Source organism: Scleropages formosus, chromosome 19 (assembly GCF_900964775.1).
Source record: "Scleropages formosus chromosome 19, fSclFor1.1, whole genome shotgun sequence".
Taxonomy (NCBI): domain Eukaryota; kingdom Metazoa; phylum Chordata; class Actinopteri; order Osteoglossiformes; family Osteoglossidae; genus Scleropages; species Scleropages formosus.
Window position 1 is genome coordinate 22,341,281 of NC_041824.1, and position 18,627 is coordinate 22,359,907.

The 18,627-nt window shown below is 48.0% G+C and overlaps 1 protein-coding gene across 2 annotated transcripts in view; it reads right to left on the reverse strand.

Moving 5' to 3' along the window:
• The window catches only part of LOC108939230 (low-density lipoprotein receptor-related protein 1-like), a 114,959-nt gene that overhangs the window by 18,609 nt on the left and 77,723 nt on the right, over positions 1-18,627 (reverse strand). The window contains exons 40-64 of one of the 2 annotated variants that reach the window (XM_018760384.2): positions 18,308-18,432; positions 17,680-18,054; positions 13,324-13,513; positions 12,726-12,930; positions 12,441-12,630; positions 11,261-11,383; positions 11,053-11,181; positions 10,707-10,826; positions 10,375-10,488; positions 9,968-10,117; positions 9,218-9,340; positions 8,940-9,056; positions 8,118-8,246; positions 7,513-7,635; positions 7,238-7,378; positions 6,857-7,044; positions 6,277-6,460; positions 5,990-6,075; positions 5,728-5,847; positions 5,076-5,263; positions 4,661-4,866; positions 3,227-3,415; positions 2,711-2,859; positions 2,016-2,109; positions 1,232-1,348 (exon numbers count right to left, since the gene is read on the reverse strand). In XM_018760384.2, coding sequence (XP_018615900.2) covers positions 1,232-1,348; positions 2,016-2,109; positions 2,711-2,859; positions 3,227-3,415; positions 4,661-4,866; positions 5,076-5,263; positions 5,728-5,847; positions 5,990-6,075; positions 6,277-6,460; positions 6,857-7,044; positions 7,238-7,378; positions 7,513-7,635; positions 8,118-8,246; positions 8,940-9,056; positions 9,218-9,340; positions 9,968-10,117; positions 10,375-10,488; positions 10,707-10,826; positions 11,053-11,181; positions 11,261-11,383; positions 12,441-12,630; positions 12,726-12,930; positions 13,324-13,513; positions 17,680-18,054; positions 18,308-18,432 — 3,875 coding nt within the window. Of the gene's footprint in view, positions 1-1,231; positions 1,349-2,015; positions 2,110-2,710; positions 2,860-3,226; positions 3,416-4,660; positions 4,867-5,075; positions 5,264-5,727; positions 5,848-5,989; positions 6,076-6,276; positions 6,461-6,856; positions 7,048-7,237; positions 7,379-7,512; positions 7,636-8,117; positions 8,247-8,939; positions 9,057-9,217; positions 9,341-9,967; positions 10,118-10,374; positions 10,489-10,706; positions 10,827-11,052; positions 11,182-11,260; positions 11,384-12,440; positions 12,631-12,725; positions 12,931-13,323; positions 13,514-17,679; positions 18,055-18,307; positions 18,433-18,627 lie in introns of both variants that reach the window. The other variant, XM_029246453.1, reaches the window with a different exon arrangement.

Consider the following 18,627-nt stretch of genomic DNA (forward strand, 5'->3'; position numbering starts at 1 on the left):
CGATTTTTTGAGATATTTTGAACATCAAACGGCAAGCGTTCATTCATCAGTGGGGAAAATAACATCTAGTTCCTAAGAATAAAAATCTCTTAAACATACAGTGCTGCTTGAAAGTGTGCGAACCCCTTGTGTCCCTTAGTTTTACCACCAAATGGTTATTTAATGAGAATCGGTGTTTCTCGTATGATATAATAGGTGTGTAATGACCAATTCTACATGCCGCTTTATAGGAACTCGTGTGTGTAGTAGAAACACACAAGCAGTGCAGGTGCAAAAATAAGTGAACCCCAAGTATCATTGGTTAAACCAAGTAGGTAAGTAGTCAGATGTATAAATCATAATCATTTATTCATTTTATGTGTTTATTTTAAGATTTAACATTCGGATTTTATTTATTTATCTTGATATTTTACACATGAATAAGCCCATCCCAGTTGGGTTCACACACTTCCAAGCAGCACTGTAATGCCAGTAGTTATTCAGCTTTGTTCAAGTTCATTCAAGAAGCCGCTACTGAATGACTCAGAGTGACAGAAAGCACATACAGCAAGTGCATAAAAATGACACATTACTAACATATAAACAGGTACAGAGAGTAAAACTAAGAGTATCTTCACCTCTCACCTCATGCAGTGCATTTAAGAGCAGCCAACATCCTAAATAATAGAACAGCTTCACAAGATTCTCCACAAAGATCCACATTTCCTACCAACTTCCAGCAAAATCAATATACAAGAAGTATTGGGTTAGGGTAAGATGTTAAAAACCCTTGTGTTAAGATTATGGGGTTGGATACAAACTAATAACTATACCAACAGTGCCCACTTCCTTCTCAATACTCATACCAACTGCCTCAATCCGCCAACCGACATGTGTCGGCTGTAGTGTACATCTGCGCTCCGGTCTCAAGTAAACGTTCATAAAGTGTGATTGCGCTCTTCAGTTAACAGGGGAGGCTTATAAGGGTGCAACAGCAAACAGCACCAGCACAAAGGTAAGGATGTCTTTGGGTTCCGACTATTATCCTTGCGAAAAGCAAAAACGTGTTCATCATTGTAAACCAAAAAAAGTACAAATCTCCACTTTTACAAATTCACGTTCATTTGACGGATCATGTAGAAGAGCATCTTGTTACGTTCAGCGCAAGCGGTCGTGCTCCTAAACTTCGTTCTGCCTCCGAGAGCCAGCGAAAGGGAGAGATCATTTGCGAATGGCGTCATTCAAACTTTACCGCAGTTGGCCTCATCAGAGTTATCCTGGCAGTCGTTGTCTCCATCGCAGATGTAGGCTGGGTTCGTGCAGATCCCTGTGCCGCACTGGAACTGCCCAGGCCTGCACTTGAAGTCGACTACATGAGGAGACACACATGCACACCTGAGATCAGCAAGAAACACCACCCTGTCCTGGCAAACCAATTAGCCATCTAGTTACCCTCCAGGATGCATATGCATCCCTCCCCAAACCTATATGACTCTTCCCTTACAGCAAGTGAAACCTACATACTGTAATGGCACTTGGGGGGGGCTGGTGTGGATTAATGTAAATAGTTGTTGTTAGTGTCTCTTCCTGTACATAGTGCTGTGTTCCCTTCTGATTGGCTGCCAAGTTAGTGATGCTCAGTCTGCCACTGAGGAATTCTGGGGGTTTAAGGGGTGAACTCCCAACCATTGTGTGAAGTAGCAGGGCTCAGAGTGACCTGGGGAAACTCAAGTGTTCAGAAAGTAGTCTTGTACTGTCTTTTGTACCTTTGTGAAGGCTGTTATTAAAAGATAAGTCCACATTCAACAAGGAGCACTTTTCCAAAAACCTATCTCCAGTAGCTCCAACACAATATACTATGCAACACTACCTACACACCTGTGTCCCGCACAAATATATCTTCAGACAAATCCTAACTACTGTCCCTTATACTTGCTGGAACACTGAAGGCCACTCTGTGTCCCACACACTCTCTTACCTCCGCCCGATTTCTCCACACACTCAGTGCTCCCCCCCAACAACTCCCCCTCACTCACGACAGTCAGCCGGCTCATCGGACCCGTCCCCGCAGTCGTCCTCCGTGTCACACTTCCACCAGAACGGGATGCACTTGTCGTTCTTGCACACAAACTGGAGGGAGCATGAAAACGCAGAAGTGTGAGCCCACGCTAACATGCCCAGCACGGATGGAGCTTTGACAACATGCCCAGGAATGGCAGAAATACAGAGAAACAAACTCCAGGTAAAAGCGGCTTAAGGCTGATGAATTTAAGGCTCATCGCAAGAGCTCCTAATGCCATGGGTGGATTTCTCAACACTGAAAATAACTAGCAAACTAGTGCTTGGAGAAGGAAAACAAAATTTAATCGTCTAGAACCATTGGGTAAAACAACAACCTTTAAGTACTAGAGCAACCAAACTCCCACCCCATGGGAAGGAATTTCACAGACATGAGTCTTTACCTCATTTACATGAACTCATTTATTTATAATCTACTTATAATTATTTACCAATTTACACAGCTGGGTAATTTTACTGACACAACTTAGGATAAGCACCTTGCTCAAGGGTACTACAGCTGGAGGTGGGATTTGAACCTGTGACCTTTGGACATAAAGGCAGCAGCTCTAACCACTACACTACACTACCAGCTCTTCCTGGACCTATGCTGATCACGGTGACCATGTCCAGACCCGTGTCCCAGACTCTCTTAGGCCGTGTGCTTCCTGACCTGACTGGCCGAGCAGTTGGACAGACACTGGCGCCCGTCTTTGGCCAGGTAGAAGTTGGAGGGACAGGCGCATTTGTACCCTCCTCCGGGGGACAGTAGGCACAGGTTGCTGCAGCCCCCGTTGTCAACCTGACAGGGGTGGTTGGGCGCTGACACAGGAGGCAAGGTGGGGCCACAGTTACACAAACACAGCGGGGGAAGTCATGACATAAACAGCAAAATTAACTGGCGTGTTGAGTGCTTGTAGCCGTTGGCAGGAAGTCGCAGTGTTTCTTATAATCACCGAAATCTAAGAATAAACGAGGTGCGTTTGTGCATCTTTGTGCATGTGTGTGTGTATACATTCTTGTGAACGGAACTGGACAATGTCGTCACAATGATTCAACAAAAAAAGACACTGCTTGGACACCCATGCCATGTCTAGAACGTTTTCTTTCTATTACCTGAGCTCTGTGTGTGTGTGTGTGTGTGTGCGCCAGTTTATATGAGTGCACATGTTCATGTGTGTGGGCTGACCCTCAGGCTGGCGATAGGGGTGGTAGATGTGGATGTCCATGGGCCGGTGCAGGGTGCTGATGAGCATAGTCTTGTTGGTGCCCAGGGTTTTGTGGGCCCTATTGATGGACTTGGTCTCCCAGTCGGTCCAGTAGATGTACTCCTCAAAGAGCGTCATCGCAAAGATGTGGGGGATATCCTGGTTTAGCACTGGGGGAAAGTCAGAATGATCAGTGACACTGCTACACTTTTCACAGTATTCTGAGACCTCCATGAACTACACAGGGGTCCAACATGCTGGACACCGAATATTGCATGACATCGCTATTACATTTCTCATTTTTGGATGTTGATTTTTTTTTAGTTTTTATGCATATTTTACCATTTTACCCATTTATAGAGCATTGTATCAATAACAGCCACTCACACGAGCTCCACGACAATGTCAGTAGGTTCTTGGTTTCGGCTTCAATTCGGTGGAATGAGCTCCCCAGACCCTCAGAACTGCTGAATCACTTACAGCATCTAAAGAAGGTCTCGAAACACGCCTTTTTCTGACCCACTTCTATCCTGATCTCCTAACAGTTCCAAAAATTTGCATTGCAAATCATGATCGTGTTTCTATTTCCTGTCCAAATCCATCTGTTGGCACTTTCTCATGTAAAGTGGGCCAACAAAACTGTGGTATTCAAATTTCCATGGCTAGGATTTGAATTTGTATCTTCTTGGGGTACTGACCACAACTGGCCACGGACTCCAGAATTTATGGTTATTGTTTTTCAGATAATATATACTGGAATGTGCAAAAAATACTATTAGATATATTTCTGAAACAGCTTTCTAGCTGTCATCTCCTTTAGATGCCATACAAAGAAATGTAATGGTACAAAGTACTTCAGATGCTTAATTTCACCACAGTGAGGGGGGGGTAAGCTGGCCGGTGGACCACAAGGACGTGCTTCCCATCACACGGACCACTGTGCGGTGACCACGCGCAGCAGGACAAGGTGCCCCTCAGGGTCAGCAGAAAGCGCAGTAATGCTCAACGTTTGCATGGAGCGCCCTTTGAATGCCTCTTATCTTCGCTCAAACACCGAGAGCCTCGATCTTCAAACGGACAGAGGGGGGCGAGAACAGCCGGCTAACAGACACACACGTGCGCACATACACGGCACCTCCAGGACACCGTCTCGCTGACCTTCAGCGTGCTCTTGCCTAAGAATGCAGTCAGTACTCGTTCCAAAAGCTGTAGAGCACACCACCAGCGCAACGACCCCTGCGGAGCTCAGCCCAGGCCTTTAAGTCGTGTCACGTGCTACGTGAAAGCGGAGGGGGGGGACAATCCATGCCGATCGCTTGGCTTAAAGTTACTGTGGACAACGGTGCCTGTCGATCGCAATGCAGCGGAGAAGAGAACGCCCACCTCAGTACCGCGGTCACAACCTGGAGACTCACCTGTGTGGCGGTTGCTGCCGTCCAGATTGGCGAACGCGATGTAATCCTCGCGAGCGTCAGCCCAGTAGATGCGGTCGTTGATGAAGTCGAGCGCGAGGCCGTTGGGCCAGGTGATGTGGTCCTGGATGACGATGCTGCGGTTGGTGCCATCCATGCCGATCCGCCCGACGTGAGGGTTGTCACCCCAGTCAGACCAGTACAGATACCTGTGGTAGGGCAGTGGGGAGGCTCTTAGAGGGGGGTGCTCCGATATCATGGTTAAAGAGTAGTAAAAACACGGTAACAGTACACACACTAATGTCCTAAATTTCTAAATTTTCTCCCTTTTTGTTTAATTCTGTTCCATCGGATAGGAAGGTAAACTAGAGAGTGTGAAGGCGACCAGCTCTAATCGGCCTCGGGGGGGAACTCATACCCATTCCTCACGTCCACGGCCACGGCACGCGGCTCCCGTAGACCACTGTTGATGAGCACCTTTCTGTAGCTGCCATTCAGCTTGGACACCTCAATCGTGTCCCGGCCCTTGTCGCACCAGTAAAGGTTCCCTCCCACCCAGTCCACTGCCAGCCCGTCCGGGTTGCTGAGGGAGGTGCGGTGCAAGACCTGCCGGAGGAGCCGAGGGGTGGGCGCTCAGTCATCCTCTGGTATGACAACACATGGTCCAGGCAGCAGAATGTGCTCTTTTTCTGCCACATGTCATAGATCAGGCTGTCTAATGAGGATGCATCCCAGGGTGGATTCCCAACGGGCAACACGTTCTCCAAACCATTTTTATCTCGCAGTTATTTTAATCAAATAAAAGCGCAGAATGTTTTTGCAGGTGCTGTATCAACGCCTCATGCACACATCTCTGGGTGCCCAGGGCAACAGCTCACCAGAGTGTTCATCGTAGAGAGCTTTCAGGTTTTGTGGCAAAACCTCATGGCATTTTGTTAGTACAGCATGCAAAGGCTTTTTTACTACACCCCCCCTCTAGGAGTACCATGTTAGAAGGAGTACCAGGATAGGGTCAGGGATCATGACAAGGACATGAGGTAAAGTGACCAGGCAGGCGCAGTCCCACTGACCTGAACATTGCTGCCGTTGATGTTCATGCGCCGGATCATACTGCCTTGTGTGGTCACATCCGTCCAGTAGATCATCTGCTCAGCATAGTGGAAGTCGAGGGCCACGGCGTTGTTCAGGCCCTGCTCATCAGTGACACCGAGGGTGACAGGGTGACAAAGGCAGAACACGAGTCAGAAAGGTCCTGCTGGACACACTATGCTCGGACAACAGACAGATTCACACACTCGCAGTGAAAACGCTGCTCTCTTCCTGAAATGTCACCTGCTTGATGAGGGTATAGTCAGAGCCATCCAAGTTGAGCTTCCTCAAGTAGTAGCGGTTTGCAAATATAAGAAAAGGTTCCTCCTCTAGAAGAGAAGCCAAGAGCATGTCAGATACAAAGGGATGAGCACAGGACAAAGCAAGTCACAGAGGAGACTCAAGAGCGACAACAGCTTTCATATGTGGAACAGAGCCTGGGGACAATTGTGGCATCTGAGGCAGAAGACACATCGTGACTCATTTAAGAGCACATCTGGTTGTGACTGTGGACGGCAGCTGAGCCATACTTGAGGTTGACTTGCAGGAGGTGGGGTCATTGGGATGCAGCTCATAGCCCTCCACGCACAAACAGTGGAAGCTGCCATAGGTGTTGATGCAACGCTGGGAGCAGGGGTACGTTGTCCGGCACTCATCAATATCCACACACGTCTTCCTGTCCTTCTTAAGCTGGAAGCCGGGCTGGCACCTGCACTGCAGGGGGAGGAAAGGTGTGTGTAGCGGGAGGCAAGGAAGCAGGACTCAGGTTACACACACATCTTTAAACTACCTAACGCAGCGTATGGAGTGGAGCAGCACGTCCCACAGCTCATACCTTGTACCCAACGTTGCAGTCATTACACCGCTCTTACTTTTTGGAGGTCCTCACACCACAGTAACTAACTTGCATCCACCCATGAGGTTCTCAAAGTTCCTATCCTGCTCCCCACCTTGAAGGTCTCACAGATCTACAGCCTTGTATCCAAATTCGAGGTCCTTCCACACCTTCTACCTCATAGCCATGCTTAACAACCTCCCGCAAACATTACCCGAAGTCCTCGTGTAGCGTCTACTTTCCAAAAAGCTTGAAAGTTCTCATAGGGCTCCTACCTTGTATCCAACCTTGAGGTCCTCACAGAGCTGTGAGCAGCCGCTCAGCTCACTGTTCAGACACTCGTTGATAAAGCAGTTGAGCTCATCTGAGCCGTCGCCGCAGTCATCGTTGTGGTTGCACAGCAGCGTTTCATTCACACACTGGCCATTCTTGCACATGTAAGCTGAACCATTGCAACTCTGCACTGCTTCAGGGAAGAGTAAAGACCAGTAAAGGGCATGTTTGATCTCCACTTCATTAAGGTACGATCGACAAACCGCTAAACCACACGTCTACTGAGCGAACCCACTGGCTTCATTTGACGCGCAACAGCACTGGCTCAAAGACCAACTGGGTGTGACCGGGGGGTGGTGCTACATGAGGGTAGTGGCTCTGACCTGAGTCGCTGCAGCTAGGGTTCTTTGGGGCTTCATCCGAACGGTCAAGGCAATCGTACTCGCCATCACACACCCAGTTCTTGCGAACGAGGCAGTGACCGCTGGCACAGCGGAACTCCTCCGGCCCACAAGTTGGGTACTCTACAGCAGTGTCAAAGGGGAGAAACATAAGAAAGGCCAAACCAAGCCCTGGAACGGTCACTTGCTTTTTGCATTGCTCATCCCTTCATTTGTTCTGTGTGAACAGAAGCATCGTCACAAGGGTACACACTCACCGCACTCTGGAGATTCGTCTGAGCCATCCAAACAGTCAACATCGTGGTCGCACATGAAGTGTTTGGGAATGCACTGTCTGTTCTGACACATGAACTCGTTCTCGTCACATGTGTTGTTGAACACTGAGAGGTAAACATAGGAGACAAAGCACAGCTTTAAAAAAGGCAGGAAATTATAGTATTCCCATCAGCGACAGTTTCACTGCAGACTGTACTCTAGTTTACAAACGTTAAGTACTAGGCCTTCAGACTGTCAACCGGAGGTCCCCTGACCTTGGTGTGAACTTCACTGAGAAAGAGTGTATAAAATAGGTGGTGTAGAACTGGGAAAGTCCTCTGCCATCTGGTCACTGGTAATGCACTTTTGTGGAGAGGTAAAGGAATTTGGAAGGTGTCCTCTATAAATTTCAAGTCAGTGACCAATAGAAGTAATGAGCCTGTCACTTTTAAACTACAAGAGGATCTTATGAAATAGCATTTTACAGGGGACTTTCAGGGTACTAAAAAAATCCACAGAAGCTGGGAAAGTCTTTTCTGTACAGTTTATGTCTGCATTGCACAGTTGCTTGTTTTGGCAGTCAAGCAGTAAAGCCTGGAGTGCTCACCACAGCCAGCTACGGCGCTCTCATCTGCTCCGTCCGGACAGTCTTTGTCTCCATCACACTTCCAACGCAGTGGGACACACACGTGGGAGTTGGGGCAGTGGAAGGCTTCCGGGCTGCAGGTTTTGGACTCTGTCATGGGTGGTGACAAGGGAGGAATTGAGCTATGAGCGAAACAGCGAAACCCAAGCTATAAATCCAGAAAGCACAGAAATACCGCGTGGAGACTTTTGCAAATCCTAACCCTGACGTTGACTGTAACCCTAATCCCAACCCTAACCACAAAAGAGATCCTAACCCTAAAACTAACCATATCCCTAACCCTAAGCGTAACCCTCTAAAATTAGTCCTAACATAACTCTAACCATAAAACGTAACCTCAACCCTAAGCCTAACCATGACCCTAAAAGAGCCCTGTAGCACGCCGAGGCGGCCCGAGGAGTGGGCGGAGACGGGGGCAAAGCAGCAACAGTTGGGGCTGATTCCACTCCCTATTTCTTCACCGGTTCCCAGCAGTAGAGAGAAGAGACCGAGGAGAAGAACGAGACAGAGGCGAACAGAAGCTCGAACCCGATCCCAGAGATGACGCCCCCGACTCTCCCAGACCCACACGAAACCTCATCCTACCTGTTCCCTGGTCCCTCTCTTCCATCCCCTTCCTTCTCCCTGCTCTAAGGGCAAATAAAAGCCTTCATCAACAGGCAACTGCACCTCTTGTCTCCTGCCTCGTCTCTTACAAGCCTCTAACCCTAACCCAATACAAAAGACAGCCTGACGGAAGCTGTTAGCGAGTGATGTGGATGTACAACACGCTCCCCTACTTACTGCATATGTCACCCTCATCGGTGCCGTCCCCACAGTCATCTGTCCCATCGCACAGCCAGCGTTTGGAGATGCAGTGGTGATTTCCACACTCAAACTGTGTAGGGGAGCAAAATTTGTCTTCAAGCGTGGAGGAGGAAAAAAAAAAAAAAAAACACAAGAGGAAGAGAAGATGGTTTAAAAAGTCAGAATGGGTTTCTTAGCCTGACCTTTCAATCTCAGCACACCTCTGCCGCACAGAAGTTCTGGCAGAAGCGAGAACACTCCACGGCACTACGCACCACAATGTGTCTCATCCGCTCCATTCTCACAGTCGTTCTCCTTGTCGCAGGTCCAGCTCAGGGGGATGCAGCGCCCGCTGGGGCAGGCAAAGTAGTTTGGTGGACATTTTATTTTCTTTTTGTCTGTTTGGGTAAAGTGGGGGAGACACAGATGGGAGGTCAGAACAGGAAAGGAGACAGAACCGAAGCAGTGAAGGGAGATAAAGGGCATTAACAGAGTTTGTGGCACAAACAGCAGGATGAACACTGTACACATACGATACGAAATCTAAAAAGTGCTTGCGCTGGATAGTATCTGGATTGGACAGTATTTGGACTAGATAGCAGGATGGGACACCGGAAAATGCTGTTAGCCACTTTCCTAATATCATCAATTGAACACTTTAGTACTTGGCTTAAAGTACTTAATCAGACACGGAAATGCAGTTTTTACTAAACTTCGGAAAACGGACAAATACACGTTCAAAATCCTTAAATGCAAACTTCTTATACCTGGAAAAGAACACATCCTTGTAAGGGCTAATTTAAGCAAATATCCAGTGCAAAACACAAAAGTGGGAAGTCAAAGAAAACTGACATTTACGCCACGAAGACACACTAACATTTTACAGCCGTTGGATATGGAACATCTGGAATTGGTCATTACACACCTATTATGTCACACGAGAAACAATGAGTCTCATTAAGGAATCATTTTGTGGTAAAATTAAGGGAGAAAGATGCAAAGGTTGTGGGCTCAAGGGCTGTCACCTGGGCAGTTTCTCTCGTCAGAAAAGTCCCCGCAGTCGTTGGAACCGTCACACACCCACGAAGACGCATAGCACAGCGTGGTCATCTCACACTTCTGGAAGGTCACACCCTTCACTCCGAGGCGGAAGTAACTGGAGCAGTCGGTAGCAGCTGTGCAAGGCGCACACAACAGTCATCATTATAAAACGGGTTGTTGCTTTGTTTCTCCTAAATTAGTCATCGTTAGGTCTCGAATGGGCCAAACCAGGTCCTGCTGTAAGCGAGCGAAGTCCGGGAAACCGGTATGTGTGTCCTGGTCCTCACCCAACAGATGAGCCGCATGGCGTGGTAGGACTCAAACCCGGGACCATTTATGAATGATCCACGCATAAGGAACACCATTATCCCCCGTGGTTTAGAAGACATACCGCAGTTCATCTCGTCGGTGGCATCCTCGCAGTCCACCATCTGGTTGCAGCGGCTGGAGTTGCTGATGCAGCTTCCGTCTCGACACCGGAACTCATTCGCCGTGCAGAGAGTCACTAAACAGTTAGGCAGACACGTTAAACCGCCGATGCATATACAGGCACTGCTATATCATTCGGAAACGTCACAAAAAACAGATTCGAACTCCCCGAAAGGCAGACGCAAGAAGAGCGAGACAGTCGCACGCACCCACACAAGACACGCGTACGCTCACGCGCTACCTACACGGTACACCCACAGGCTGCGCAGCTAAGTTCCGCAGAAAGTTTCTCACCATTGCACCCGAGCTCGTCCGAGTTGTCCCCGCAGTCGTCAGCTCCGTTGCACCAGAAGCGGTAGCTGACGCAGCGTCCATTCATGCAGCGCCGGTAGCCTTTCTTGCACACACGGGTGGCTGCGGGCGCAGGAGATGGGGACAAGTGATTTACCTCCTTTTACCACTTACTCAGTACAAGAGGAGGGAATGGGAGTGTATGGTGAAAGGAGAAAAAGATGACTACCACCGCGTACCGTGACTGTCAGGGCTCGAGCACCGGCACGGGGACATTTCAAAGTCGAGCACGCGCACACGGATACGCGCACACACACAGAGACACACACGTGTGCTCTCAGACACTCACTGCAGTACGACTGCTTTTCATCAGACTTGTCCTTGCAGTTGGCCATGCCGTCACAGGTCTGATTGTAGTTGATGCAGTCTCCGTTGCCGCACTCAAACTCGTCCACACTGCTGCACGAGGTGTTCTGAGCTGCGGGTGCGGATCGAGAATCAGTGGCGAACCGCGAAGCGACCCCTTCCGCCATTGCTTTGTCTCCTGGTGCTCTCACCTACGCAGGTGTTGTCATCCTGTAATTTGCGGTCTCCGCGACAGCTGCAGTTGACCCGGCCCTCGGGGGTCAGCAGACACAGGTCCTGACAGCCTCCGTTGTTCACGCAAGGGGACAACTCGCCTACAGGACCATCCCGCAGAGAGGAAAAAAACCCAACCAAGGTCACCATAGCAACACTCTAGAGAAGGATTGGTTCCTGTTCTGCAAAACAGTGTGGCTATTGTACATTTCCTTCAGTTCCGGACCCAACTTTGTTCTTTCCTCTCTGCATACAGCAGATGTAGTCTTTTGTCATTTTCTAAAAATGAAAGATGAACATTTAAAATGTCACTTTCTGGTAAATGTCACGGATTGCTAATGAGACACAGAGATTCAATGTATTTTTAATGTCCAGGCCAATCAGATCTATAGAAAACGTTCATAATGAGGGCTTTCAGATGAAGGGCTCTGCATTTCGACAATTTAAGATTCATGAAAGATTAAGAGAAAATGTATGAATGAATGATACTAGAACATGTTTACAGGCTTCAAAAAAGATATAGTTAAACTACTTAAAGTTTGCTAACTAATCCAAAGGACACTGGCTTCTTTATGTTTTGTTTCAACTCTTTTTGCGTGACCTTGTTTTCCCATGTGCTGATCTCAGCTTCTTTTGGCACCCAAAAGAGCCAGATGTACAGAGCTAAGTGTGCAAAAGAGGGTGGGGATAAAGCACCCAACAAGGGATGCAGAGATGCTGGCGAGAATGGATGGTAAAGCAGCAGGAGCAGGAAAGGGGGGAGGGGTAAATGCACAACGGAGAATGTGTTGGAGATGCTGCGGGAGTCTCAGATTGCTTGAGCTCGAGGTGACAGTCCTCTGACAAGCTTGAGATTGCTTCTGTCACTTCATCACTTTTCTTACCAAGCACAGACAGGGCTGGTGGGCAAGGGTAAAGAGATGCAATTTACTGCTTTCTAAACCAATACCCACATTTCATTTCATTCACTTTCCACGTCGGTTGTGTGTGTGTGTGTGTGTGTGTGTGTGTGTGTGTGTGTGTGTGTGTGTGTGTGAGTGTGTGTGCTCGTTCTCTGAAACAGGACCGGGGTACTGAGGTCATTTTCCAATACAACCTAAAAGGGCTAGAAGGTGTAAAATTATTTAAATTTATTGATCCCCTCCTGTGGCGACTTACAGTTATTTGTGTCATTGGCCACAGCGATGATGCCCATTGGCTGGGGGATGTCGGTGCGCAGCACTTTTATGTTCACGCCGACATACTTGTCAGCTCTGAGCACAGCCCTCCGCACCCAGTCCGTCCAGAAGATGTAGTCCCCATAGACGGCGAGTCCGAATGGGTGCACAGGCTCGTTCGTCAGAACCACCTGCCGCGGGTGGAGGGAAGAGGCAGGAAACCCGGGGTCAGGGAGCTACTGGATGCATTATGAACGTGTATCAGAACCACAGCTGGGAGACTCACGTAGCGGTGGCTGCCATCATACTCGCAGCGCTCAATTTTGTCCAGTGTGGCATCGGAGAAGTAGAGCTTTTTGGAACGGTGGTCGATGGCCAGGCCATTGGGGGTGCGGATGTTGGTGCCAACGATCACCAGCACATTTGCCCCTGACAGCGATGCCCGCATGATACCGGGGGACTGCTCGTTCCAATTGGTCCAGAACATGAGGCTGGTTGGAAATGGAAGAGAGATATTGGGGAGAAGCACACTGACCAGATAATTCAAATTATGGTCAGATAATTCAAAAAGAGGCAAAAACACTGAAGATAAAAAAGAAGCTCATATGCAGCTACTCGTGTGATGTAAATGGGTTTATATTGTGGCATTTGACAAATTGACTTGACTCAAGAATCAAGTATCTGTACCCAAATCTCTCCTTCTGTTGATGTGATGCGCTTTCTGCATTGTTTGCATTGTGAGATCAATTATGATAAATTACAATATGTTACTTTGGAGAAGAGCGTTAGCTAAATGAATAAATATCGATGTAATTCAGTAGGTGACAATTTTTGTTCAGTCATCAACCCAACATTACTCCTGGCAGCAATGGGGAAGCACTCACTCATGGCACTCATCAAGCACAAAGGCACGTGGGTGGTCATCTCCAGACATGGTCACCACAGTCTCACGGTCAAAAGCCCTCCAGCGACTCTGGTCCACAGTGTGCCTTGTGATGGTGGAAGTCGTGTAGCTGGTCCAATACAGTGTGTCCCATGACCGGTGGTAGGCAAGTCCTTCGACTGACCCCACGTCTGAAAACAGAGACAAAGGAGTGCAGATTATTTTAAAGATAAAATAGTTTAAAATCGATCCTGGGACAGCACAGTTACGACTGCTAACAGTAAAGTGGTGCTGGCTTAGTATGACCTGATGCTCACCATTATATTGCACACCATCAGACCACAGTACGTTGACTAGATACTCTCACTTATTAAGGAGTTCCAGTGGCCACTGGTGAGGAACTTAATTTTGCTGAGTCTAAAAGATTAATTAATTAAGAGTATAATAACTTTGGCAGATTGACAAAGGATTTTCTAGCTTTACATCCTCTCGGTTGCCCTAGATTACCTATTAAAACCCAACACCCTTTGCTCTGCGCACAGGGTGAATGCAGGTTGTGTAATGCACGGAAGGAAATGGATGTTACATCTCCAGATACCAAAGCCTGCTCAAAAAGCTTGAATCATCTCGCCACTTCACGCCTCACTGCGTGCACATAAAAACGTCTTCTGCTTAGACTTTGGTTCTGTAGAAAAGACAATACCACAATCCATCTTCGAAAGAAGTGAAAAGACATGAGTGGTGTGTACAGCTTTTAGGAGCGTTGACTCCAAACATTAGCCCGCTCTCCATCTTTCCTCATTTTTCTTTTGTTGCCTGTATCTTTGTCCACTTCTACGTTCTGAACACGACTCCTCATGCCGCCTCTAAAAGATGCTTCACTGAGCTTATGAGCTCTTTATATGTCTCATTGAAGCGCTCTCCGCTTGTTATCAACAAAGCACAGATATCTTTATGAGGGCACTCTCCCTGCAGTAAAAGGCAGAGCGCTCCTGACAGTCATCCTGACAGTTGGTTAAGCACCAATTACCATTTTACCAAATGTTAAACCGGTAAGGAAGGGAACAGTCAACCCCAGGCTCTAAGGGGCATATACCAAAAACACCCATAAAAACAGAAACTACAAATAAATGAATTTAAATGATTAAATATCACAGGGCACTAAGACGCATAGTTCATTGGAAGCTTCTACAGTGTTGACCTTGAATAATGATTCGTCTTCTTAATATCAAATTCATGCTAGAATTCCTGGGACAGTCATCATAGAAAGAACATTTACGGGCCAAAAGGCAAACAGGAGGAATAAACAAACACCGCTGGTTAATCAGTATGGATTCTGACTGTGAAAACAAATACAGGCACTGACCGAGGGGAAAAAAACGAGATGGAGAAGCGACGAGGCTAGGTGACGCTTGGGTGAAAAGGCAATCTGGAATGTAGGGAGAGGCCCTGCCCACAGAACTGTGAGACCGTCAGTGACCGACGTGCTCTTCTAAATGTTACACAGAGAAAAACACGCTCAGCACTGCCTCACCGCATTCCTGTCGGGCTAGAATGGACTTCACTGCGAACGTCTCGACTAGTGGACGGTCTCCAAACTGCCAGAAGTGTGGAAAGGCACCGCGGACACTTAACGTCAAGTAGAATCGACTACATTTAATGTGAAATAGCTGGTGGAGGATTCTTGGGGAAAGACTTGTACAGCATTGCTTGCTGCAGAAAATCAATAGAGCCACGGGGCCCAAGGCTTCGGTTCCCTCCAGCGAGACGGCAAACGATCAGGCTGCCTGCTAGAAACTGGTCCGTCAGGGCTCTCAGGAAACCTCACTGACTGTGTTGACAGAGAACTCATTTCAGCTTGTTTACTCACTTTTTTCTTGCGTCCAGAAGCTTTTCCCTGGAGCCGAAAAAGATTCCTGCTACGCTGATACCTCGCCGGCGAGACTGGACACAAACGCACTGTTTTGTCTGGATTAACCGAGCAAAACCAAAAAAAATTCAGAACCAAAAGCAGAAAATAAGGCATGCCTCTTCAAAGAGGGTTGTGATTTCAGATCTGCGGCTGGCATACGAAGATCAAGGAACGTCTCTGTGCTCAACTTCCTGTGATGTGGACAAAGCTGAAGGCCTACTGAGATAGCCACAGAAGATATGTTGCACAGCAGCTAACTCATCCTTGCCTCTGGGTTACCTAAACTCTCAAAGACAAGATCTGTCAGTGAGGAAAACACCTCACTTGGAATAAATGTCATAAGGCTATGTGGAGTTCATCTTCCTTTTGTATAGTTATGACAGATGTATGAATATGATTTTTATGGATGTTTTGCTCTATATGTCAGCTAGAAAAATCAGTAGCTTTGCTACTAGATGAGAACAATTACTGGACCTTAGATACGTGGAGACTGTATCTGGATAAAGCTCCATCATGGACGGCAGCATGGACGGCTTCGTGCCACAGGTCTGCGTACCTGTGTTGGACACTCTGATCATGGTGACCGGGCTGGTGGGACACTCCCTAGTGATCATCATCTTAGCTGGTCGGTGGAGGAGGGGGAGGCAACTGCCTCATGGCACGGATTCCTTGCTGCTGGGCCTGAGTGCGACTGACCTACTGTTGCTGAGCTGCCTGCCCTTCCACACGACTGCCATTGCACTGGGCCAGTGGCCCTTTGGGAGTTTCCTCTGCAAGACTGTCAGCTTCCTGGGTGTGGCCTGTTCCTCAGCTAGCGTTTTTACTTTGGTTGCCCTGGCCGTGTCCCGTTACGTGATAGTGGTGCACCCCACCTTGGCCTACCGCTCTCGAATGCAGCGCAGCTTTCATGTGGCACCGGTAGCCCTGTGGGTGCCTGCTTTAGCCCTGGCTGCACCACAGTTTGCCTTCCGCACAGTAAGCTCCTCCACTCAGCTTGCGTGCTTTGCCTTCCTGTCTGACCTCAGCCAGCTCATGTACAGCACCGCCCTGTTCCTCATCACCTTTGCCATCCCACTGATCATCATCGCAGCCATGTACGCCAAGATCTACTGCTTCTTGCGAGATACGCGCCAGGGCTGTCGGACATCCCATCTGTTGCGCTACCAGAGCCAGGTGACCCATACTTCAGTCCTACTAGTGCTGGTCTTCATGGCCTGTTGGCTACCCTCCTACATCCTCATGTTTCTCTTGGTGGGAAAGACTGTGTCCAACGCACCTGGGTACCGAGCCTTCGGTATCTTTGTCCGCCTCCTGGCCTCTTCCGCCTCTGTGGCCAACCCTATCCTTTATGTTTTCAACTCTACAAAGTTCCGGAAGGACTTGCTGCAGGTGGGCAGGGAGAGTTACGGTGCATTCAGGAAGTGCTGTCGCCGACATCCAAGAGGAGGCAATGCTGTCCAACCTTTCCACCCAATGGTGCTGGGGCCTCCGTTGCACCAATAGAGCAATTCACCATTGCAGGCACAAATGATGAAACTGATCCACTGTGGGTTCCAAGAGACTTTTTGCTGATTTCTATACCTTAAAGCATTAACACTGATACGACTCGAATAACTACACATCAGCTTTAGCAGAACACTGCACATACCCACTACTGTAGCTGGAAACTGCAGAGCAAAGCTACAAGCAAATTCATTGTCCATCGTTTTCTGTAAATTGACAAATCACCGCTATACTAAGATTTAAACTAGAGTAGGACGGGTGACCTGCGTGCATAAACTTCCTATCAGTCTTTTTGATCACTGATTTGTGTTGGTCTTGAAATACTAAACAGGAAAGGGTTAAGGAATTCAAAGCGAGGGAATGAATCAAGGTGGTTTTTTTCATTTTTCAGCTAAAAGCAGAAATGATTTTCCCACCTTGGCTTTCAGCAGTTCCAGCTGTGTGCTCATTGCGGCGGCACACTCAGGGGGATGTTATGTGCCCCGGGAATTGCTCCTGATTGCACGGGGGGGGGAATGACATGTCCTAGTTGAGGGAAGATAAATCGCTGCTTGCTTTGACAGTCAGGAGTGAGAAAAGGAAAGCCTGTCGCAAAGACCGAAGTGGGAAGTGTGGAGAGGGGGTTACACCTGTGGGGCAGGTTCACTGGTCAGTGACAGATTTGAATATTATTAATAATTATGACTAATGGTTGTGCCACGATCCCTGGTGTGAGAAAAAATGTTGAAGAAGCAAGACTGGTTCGGAACTGGGCACTAAATTTCCTGATATTCTGAGTGCTCTCGAGAGACCTGTCTCCCGTCAATGATGACTAACAACGATTACTTAACGTGAAAATTCCCTGCAGGGCCTGACAGACTTCCTTTATTAACCAAATCATCCATTTATTAACCCAGTATTGCCACTGCGAAACGATTATGGGCGCCTTAATAAAACACTCACTTTCCACCACGGTCTTGCGGTTGGAGCCATCGTCATTTATCTGTTGGATGTTGCCAAAGTGGATGTCGCTAAAGAAGATACGGTTTGCGCCTTTGCCGCCACCGCCGCGGTAGTCGAAACTTAAGGCGATGACGTTCTTCATGTGCTCGGGGTCCTCGAAGGGCTTGATGGGAGCGTTGAGGTTGCTCTCGTCCGACAGGTGTACGCTCTTTAGGATGGTGCGCTCCGAGTACAGCAGGTAGCCGTCGTAGTCTCGGCAGCTGCGGCCGTCCTCTGCCAGCATCCCGTGAGCACACGCGCAGGTGCGCTGGCCATTACCGCGGTAGAGGCACAACTGCTGGCAACCACCATTGTCGTTCTTGCAGATGTTTGTTCCTAAAAACAAATTTCTAATTAAGAAGAATATCTTTACAGATATCAGAGAGGAACAACACTGCAGATCCCTAATATATCCCATAATTTTCAAGGAGCAAGGGCTGTAGTCTTTTAAAACCATACACATCATTTTCTATACAGCATCCCATTTTTTCAGTTTTTACCTTTCCCACACAGAAGATTCATTGTTACAGCATGAGAAAGTGAATCTTGAAGTTCTAGATAGTTGTAAGGACTAGGCTCAGAAATCTACCTTGCTGCCTGGCTTTATTGAAGACCTTAATGTCCTTCAGCTGCACCCCAATACCAGTCCTCAGAGACACGGCGTCACTGGCGTTGTCCTTGCTCCCCCTCTTGATGGAACCATTTGCATGAGTCCTGATGCACAGCAAAGGAAATGTGAAAAAGCCATCGGTTCACGGAGCAGAGAAATGCAGACCAATGAAATAACAGAAATGCAAGATAAACAAGAGGAGGAAAATGTGGGATGAATAAGGTGATGGCAGAATTAATCGACTCCATATTCAGAAATCGAGAGGAGCAAGCAACGGGTGAGGAAGACAGGAGTGCTGA